Source organism: Phaseolus vulgaris, chromosome 4, assembly GCF_000499845.2.
Source record: "Phaseolus vulgaris cultivar G19833 chromosome 4, P. vulgaris v2.0, whole genome shotgun sequence".
NCBI classification, from domain to species: Eukaryota; Viridiplantae; Streptophyta; class Magnoliopsida; order Fabales; family Fabaceae; genus Phaseolus; species Phaseolus vulgaris.
Genome location: NC_023756.2, coordinates 16,152,062 through 16,160,391, shown reverse-complemented (window position 1 = coordinate 16,160,391; position 8,330 = coordinate 16,152,062). Strand labels below are relative to the sequence as shown.

General features: G+C 36.1%; 1 protein-coding gene across 1 annotated transcript; it reads right to left on the bottom strand.

Annotated features, from left to right (window-relative positions):
• Positions 1–5,348: 5,348 nt before the first annotated feature.
• On the bottom strand, positions 5,349–7,929 carry LOC137837364 (SKP1-interacting partner 15). The gene is made up of 2 exons (XM_068646344.1): positions 6,638–7,929; positions 5,349–5,626 (listed from the first exon to the last, which is right to left on the bottom strand). Exon 1 carries the CDS (start codon positions 7,787–7,789, stop codon positions 6,665–6,667), a length of 1,125 nt encoding a protein of 374 aa, XP_068502445.1. The 5' UTR covers positions 7,790–7,929; the 3' UTR covers positions 5,349–5,626; positions 6,638–6,664.
• Between the last annotated feature and the right edge of the window lie 401 nt (positions 7,930–8,330).

The window sequence follows — 8,330 nt, the reverse complement described above, 5'->3', positions numbered from 1 at the left end:
TGGGTTTTACCAAAGTAGGTGGCAAATGGATTAGCAAAGATGGTGACTTTGGTGCCTCATCTAGTGTTGTTGCTGATCATGAACAAGATGAACATGCTGCAGATATGGATTTTCAACATGAAGATCTACCTGAAGCACATCAAGATGCTGGACCCACTGCTAGTGCTGGAAATCAAGAAGAAAGAATGCAATCCATGTCTTCTTTTGAAGAACTCATGATGAATAGGCTTGATAGCTTTGCGGAGAATCAAAGAAATCTCCATGATCTGTGTACAAGCAATTTCTAGAGGATTGATAATAGGTTTGACAGCATGGATGCACGCTTCATGACTCTAGATGAACAAATCGAGGTTGTACAAAACCAAATCTTTGATCTTCAATATGCTGATGATGATGAATGAAGAAAAACAATCGGTTGATGTATCGAAACAACCGATTGTTTTTTTGGTGGTTGTATCAGTTTTCTTTTTGTTGCTTTTGTTGTTTAATTCTAATGTATTCAAAACAATTATCTTGTTTTATCTCTTCTCTTTGTCTATTTGTGAAGACAAATAGGGGGAGATATATGCTGTGTTTGATTTCAGTTTTTATTTTCTGCAAAACAGTTTGGATGAGTGAAACCTTATAGGTTTTTGCTCCTATATTTGTTTGTTGATTACTATGATATTATGCTCTGAATTCCTATACTTGTTTTTGTGCTAATCAAATATCAGAAGTTCTATGCTTTGCTTAAAACTATGCTTTGCAGGAACTGCTTCAGATTCAATCAGGTACAACACAAGCATCAGGGATATTTTTGGAAATACAAAAAATTATGGAGTGGGAGAAGAAGATATGGAGTTGATAGGCAATTTTTCATAACGAATTTCAAGTAACCCACTGTTTGCCAATATAATGTTGGCAAATGCTTCCTACACCCAATCATTTTTAACCTGCACCCAACATATTTTTTTAATTTCCAAAAATACCCTTTATCCCGAAAATAAAAATCCAGAATTGAAAATAATATATTCTGAAAAAATAATTCTGGAAGAGGTTATTGAGTTTTGGAAATAAACATCTGAAAACAAAAATTTCGGATAAAAAATCTGGAATTGAAAATAATACATTTTAGAAAAGAAGATCCGGAAGAGAGATTATTGTGTTCTGGAAATGAAAATCTGAAAATAAAAATGAAAAGCTCATTCCGGATAAAAAAATCCATAATACAAAAAATTTGTTTTGGAATAAAAATCCATAACACATATTCTGGAAAAGGGAGTCCGAAAGTTATTTTTGTATGCACCTCATTTTTTTAGGACATTTTCGTCTTTCAACTAGAATCAATTGGCTATAATGTTTCGGTAAACTGATCCAATATCAAAGTTCACGGGCCAGAGGCCCAAAACAATAGAAACAAGATTATTTTTGCTTCCTGCACCTTCGTAATTTTTAAAACAATATATCTCCATGGTGACTTTGGGATTATTTATATAAGTAAATCTTCTTCCAAAACAAAATTTTTAGAATAAGTTTTCTAAAAGTTAGAACATATGAAATATTTTCTAGAACAAGCATTCTAAAATATATTGAGATACTTCCCTCAACATTATTAAACATCCAATCCAGAAACATTATGGACTATAAAATCCAAATTAAGATTTCTGAAAATATAAAAAAATAAAACTATATAAATTCCACCAAATCCATATATCCAATATTTCACTCTCATGTTAGCCCTGATGAGATTAACAGAAAGCAAAAATGATGTTTATACTAACAGAAATTTCTTAAGGAGTTTGGTTGGGACGTGAAACTTGTCCTACAGATGTAATGTAGTTGTGGAAGGTTTGGAAATGGAGTTGTGCAGCAGGGAAATCATATGCTATTCTCATACACACTAAACCTAAACAATTCAAAATATTCCATTGAAGGCCAGCACGCATTCCAGATGCTCACAGGAATCATGATAAGAAAAAAAAAAAAAGATAAGTAACATCATTATTCAAAGATGCTGTTTCTTTCTTTCTTTCTTTCTTTCCTTTTTGTCACCAAAGATTCTCTTTTTAAAATGCCAAATGTACATGCTATCGTTCCCATCTCTACCCACTAATCGCCACCCAGAAGATACACATCCAAAGGTTCTTTATTCCGATAACCAAAGCCTGGAGAAGGTTAACCACGCTCTCAATATTTAATACATTAATAGTTTTTCAATAAGCTATTCGAAGAAGCTGATTTATTTCTACCGGTAATTTTAATTTTTTTACAAGAAAATATGTTATTTAGATATTTTAAGAAAATTAAAATTATTAAATTTACAAGAGAATTCTAAATTTCGTCCAAAATATATGTTTTCTTCATATATTCTTCCTTACTCCATTTTTGTTGGGATATTATCGATTTTACTAACCTCAAGAAATTGTTGGAATGATTATTTTTTAGTGGATGTGAATTAAATGTTTTCGATTGACTGTTCTCACAGTTATTGTTTCGTTGATTGATTATTTTTCATTAGACACCCATGTTAAATTCTTTGATATTTAAATAATATTTATTTAAAATTTAATAAATTTAAATGATTGTATTCAAATAAAATATTTAAAAAATAAAACAAATTGAAATAAGTTCAATTCAAATTTTATTCTCAAAAACTATGAAATTCTCTTTCGAAATAGAAATTGTGAAGATCTCTGTTAAATTGAAGGTAATAGTGTCAATTTGGAAATAGAACAAAATTCAATAGGTAGCTTTTTCGCATACTGAAGTTCATAGAAGATAAATATACTCAATAGCTGTATGGACAAACTTTTCATAAAAAAGAATAAAAAAAAAAGAAAAAGATGAAGAAAAATAAATGTATTTTTTATAAAGTTTAAATTCACATGTATACAAATTAAAAATAAAAATTTAGAAAAGTCACCTAATTTTTTTATAAAATAGTTTATACACAAATTAATTTTAATTTGAAAAGAAGTCAATTTCCTTTTTTTCTTCTTATTTTTCTTTTCTAAAAATCGTTATTTATTGAGAAGCATTTTCAAATATCATCCAAAACTTATCCTAAAGGATGTAACTAATCTTGTCTCCGTAGGCAATTTTAAACTGTTTCTAGGATTCAAACCTACCACCAGGTTACAAAACAAAAAAATTATCATTATGAAGAAATGCCCCTTCTCAAGATAAGGACATCGAATATAATTTCAAAAGCTAGGAGATTTTAAGTGAAAAGATGCCTAGGAGAATTTCTCATGGTGTGTAATCAGTGTTTCACTAAAATTATACTATCAAATTCCTTGCGAATTTTTCACACTTCTAGTTAAGCTACTACATAACAATTCGGCCCTACTTTTATCCCAACACCTCAAATTCCTTTCATAGGGTTCTTTGCTTCTCTATCAATCATAGGTAACATCATGATTATCATGATTTTAATTTTATTAGCTTCTCACCCTTTTCCTTAGATAGAAAAAACCACTATGTTCCTCATACCATACTACTGGAAACCATAGCTGAACTACCAAACATTTAAATATTAAATAGATGTCCTTGAAAGTTAAATCACACTTTATTAGTGCAACCAAGGTTATCAGACTAGAGAGTCTACTCCTAATAAAGAGATTACTTAGATTCTCGGGTCTACTCAAACTCGTGGAAAGCCTGTAAACCCGACTCGTAACCCTGACATGTAGACACGTAAGAATCTACTTCACATAAAAAATTTAAGAAAAAAAAATAATTTTACAATCTTACACCACTTCAAAACATCTTACAATATGCCAAAAATCTAAAAAAAATAACAATCAATCTGCCAAAAATCTAAAAAAAATCAATCTGTCCAAAACTCCCAATTAAAAAAAATCCAATCTGCTAAAAATCCTAATCTTCCCAAAAATCCCCAAACTCAACCTAAAAATAACTCTACCCCAATCAACTAAAAAGCCCCAACCCAATTTTAAAATCCCTAACCCTAAACCCAATCTCACCTAATTTTCCAACCCTGAAACCTAAGTCCCATGACCCACAACAACTGTAACACATACCTGCGGTGCTTCACGAGTAGCACGACAGCGAGGATGTGTGGTGCGCGATGACTGGAAGGTGGATGCGCGGCAAGCAGCGCGGTGCAACTAGGATGCTAGCGCGACAGTAGTGAGGAAGATGACAGTGTGAACGTGAAGCATGAAACACACTGTTTTGAGCTTTTTTTTCACTACTCGATGACTCGGTCTCGAACTCGCGAGTTCACCGAGTCTGCACCGGGTTTACTGAAAAACGAGTTTACTCCCAAGTCGACTCATGACCCTTCAACAGACCCTAAACTTGTAAGGGTTTAGGAGTTAACCCTAGGATTTGATAATCTTGAGTGCAATGGAGGGAAAACACAAACACCACAAAGAAAATGGTGACTAATGGTGACTTCACTCCTCTCTAATTAGATGCTGCTTAGGCTAGCTCTTTCTTTTGGGGAAGAGGACTGGCTAAAAGTTCCTATTCTCCGCACTATGCCGGCTTCAATGGTCAATGTCCAACTTCCTAAATCCTACTAGAAGCAAAGTTGTAAATTTGACCTTTTTATAATACTTTTATGGAGAAAGATGATATATCTGTTCTTAAACATTTTCTGGATATAACTTCAGTCAAAGGCCCAGATAACAAGCATAGTGTTACCTGTTTACATATAAACATTTATTTAGATATATAATTTGAGGTCAATTCCTTCGGTGTAGATATAATTTAACATTTTGCATTTATTCAGATGACTTCTGAGAATGTTTAAGTAATGTTATAGATATGATAGCAGACGTGAGGATGGTCCGTACAATGAAGGAAAAAAATCCTTGCCTAACAGAAACAGTTTACGACTTCAACATACAATTGAAGGAATATCATATTACGACCACATGTGAAAGACTAACTAAAGTTGAAAGTTCTCCGCGTATTAGACCAGCTTATATCCAGATTCTCACAGGCAAAACCCAAATCACACTTCTACTGCAAGAAATGTTGTTTAGTCTTTGTATTCAACTTCAGATTTGAGGTTTGAAGAAGTAAACTTGAAGCCAGAAACACCAGGCTTAAGAAAATTAGGAAAAATTATAAACTTCTCTAATCTTTTCTTCCATACATGAATGCAACAGCTAATCTATCAATAATAATTTCATTTGCATTACACATGAAAAAACATGTAAAATCACAAGACCAAATTGATTCCTATCATTTTTCTATAAATCCATACCAAACTTCTACAGATTCTTTAATGTCTTATGATATAACTTCAAATCTTATGTGCTGAAATTCAAGAGATGAACATCTTACATGTAAAATTTCTAGTGTATAAGTGTCGAAAACTCGAGGGTGTCCAATACTAGAAAGAAAAAAATGTTCATGGCAAGTATTTAGTCCTATAATAGAGCTGTTACAGTGGGCAATCATTTTCCTTTGGAAATTGTATTTCTATTTGCAACTAAGAAAAATAAAAGTGAGCCATAAATTGGCTAAAGGAGAATCATCCTTTCAACTAGGAAGAAGAAATCTAAACTAGCTCCATCGTAGAGATAGCAAATAACTTCAGAATGGTCAGTGCGAATCATGGATCTGAAGGGTGACAGAAAGCCTGATCTTCTAATTTGATGGTTTGGTCATTCTGACAAAGAATCAATCAAATGAAGACTTACACAAAAGGTTATGCCATTCTGAATCCAATACAATATGACAAACAGATAAAATCTGTATTAACTTGAAGGAAATGTGCTCAACTACTCATTCACATTAAGCTAACAATAAATTGCTGACTCCCTAAATCTATATGAAATTGTGCTAATCCGTTCAAGTAACCGAACAAACCCTTCATCTCACAAAAACTAACCTTTTCTTTTCCACACTACCCACCTCTGGATCAGTACCAGAGTTCAATCCCATCATTTTCCAGCAGAAACCCACTGGAAAATGCATTGGCCTTATAGTCATATCATAGGAACCACAAAGAAACTAGCCTACACGTTTGTTTCTCTCAATTAAAGTCTTTTTAAAGATAAGTTTCTTCATAAATATTTATAAAGGAAAAAAAGAAAGAAAAGTGAAATAGACTTCTCCCACAGGGTAAAAATAGCTTATGCATAACTTAGAAGCAGCTTTTGTGAAAACCTAAGTGACTTTAGCTTCTCCACAGAGCTAATTTTAACTTACGTACACTTACGCAAAAGTCGATTTTAGCTTATTGAAGAGATTTCACCTTTCTTTCTCATTTTTTTTCTTCTACAAATGCTTACTTGAAAACGTTTTTATCTGAACATGGCCAAAAGCATTTGTTTGTCTACCACTCTTCACTCAATTGAAGCATTCATTCATTTATTATACATTTGTGTTTGCAAGTAGTTCACTAGATTGACTAGGGGTCATTCTGTGTTTCAACTTTCAATCCTCACAAGATCATTACCAAACATTACACATGTCTACGACCGATACAACAAAAAATAAGAGTACAAATACAAACGGAGAATTTATACAAATAGCAAGACTCCAGAAACACAAGATTCCACAAATCAGTTAAAATTTGCATTGAGAAACTGATGGTACAATACAACACATTTCATAATCGTGCTACTCATTGATAAATAAAAATAAACACAAGCAATATCGATTAACACGGCATTACCAGATTCCAACCATAAACCCTAAATCCTCAGGGCACAGCATTGAGCCTCCCTTCAAACACAAACCCGCGGTAGAGTCCGTCGCCATTCCCAGGAAGGTTATCGATCCACCGCCACTCCTCCCCTTCGGCGGCACAGCGGTCCCAGAGCGCGAGCTTCCCGATCCTCTTGGCGGAGAAGCAAACCCTGTCGCCACTTCCGAAGACTTTGAATTTTGTCGATTCGCGGAAGGCGCGGAACATCTCCAGCGGCATGCGAGCTGCCTCGTCCCACTCGAGCTTGTCGAGGTCGAGACTTCGAACAAGGATGGTGGAGCAGGGCGCGTTGAGAGCGAACGAGGACTTGAGGCCGCCGACCATGAGGATCCGGTTGCCGTGGCCGCGAACGAGGCGGGGGCGCTTGAGGACATCGAAGACATCCCCCCACTCTTGGCGGTCGAGGCGCGACCACGAAGGCGAAGGAGTTGCGGCGACGTTGCAGGAGAAGAGTTTCCAGTGGCTGCGCCAGGGGGAACCCACGTCGCAGAGAGCAAAAGCGGAGTGGTTGATGAGGAGAGGGGAGCGGGGTTTGGAGGGGAGGTTCGAGGAGAATTTGAGCCACTTCGGCGTGCGGTGGCAGTAGAGGGCGGCGAGTTCGGTTAGGACCATGACGCGGTGGTCGGCGTCGACGAGGACGGCGCCATGGCGGGACCAGGCGGAGCCAAGGTGGGGGAGGACGCGGAAGGTGCGTGTGAGAGGGTTACATGCGATGAGGGATTTGGTTGCGGTGGTGTCGGGCTGGGATGTGTTGGCGTTGGGTTTGGGCTTGGGCTGGGCCCAGAGGTAGAGGAGGCCGTGGGAGGAAGCAACGGGGAGAGGTGAATGGAAAGGGAGAAAATCAAGGGGAAAATGGAGCCACGTGTTATGGTCGGGATCGAAGAGGGAAAGAGAGGTGTGAGAAGTGAGAGAGGTGTGGCGGTGGCGGAGGGCGAGAAGGTGGAGGTGGAGGGGAGGGTGGGAGATGGAGAGGAGGTGGAGGAAGGAGGGGGCGGAGAGGAGGTGGAGGAAGAACTTTGAGAGGGAGCGGCAGAGGATGATTTGGCGGAGGGGGAGGGAGGAGAAGATCTGGTGGAGCGTGTCGTGGGGGAGACGGTAGATCGGAGGTTCCTCCTCCATCGGACCACGGCGGTAGGGTAGTTGGGTGGTGGTTGAGCGGGGTGGGTGCGGTGGTTGGGTTGGTTCCAATTAGAATAGGGAATACAATATGCTAAATGTTTGTTTGCTCTAAACAAGTGAAACTAAGAAACATGCTTCAAGCTTCTTCTTGCTTCATATATTGAGTTTCTCACACTCCATGCCAATTTCTCTTTGCATTCTTTAACTTGACATTCTCATTCTGGTTAATATTTTTTTTATCTCTAAAGAAATTTTATTTTTATTTTTTATCTAGGATGTTTTTTAAAAGTGCTATTTAAGTCATTTTATTTTACTATTTAAAATGTTATGTTATTTAAACTGTCTTAGGATAAAAATAAACGGAAAGGTTAAAAAGGTTAGTAAGAATCAAATTAAAATCTGAGAGTAGAAATATATTTAAGTTTTATAATTATTATGATTTTAAAATAATTACTTTACTAGTTTTATAGGATACTGTGAATAAATTTTTATATTAATTAGTTTTTCGTTAAAATATCCTATTAAAATAAGTAATAAGTAA

What these genes read in the sequence shown, in the direction of transcription:
- LOC137837364 (XM_068646344.1), bottom strand. Translation starts at nt 7,789, where the DNA reads ATGGAGGAGGAACCTCCGATCTACCGTCTCCCCCACGACACGCTCCAC.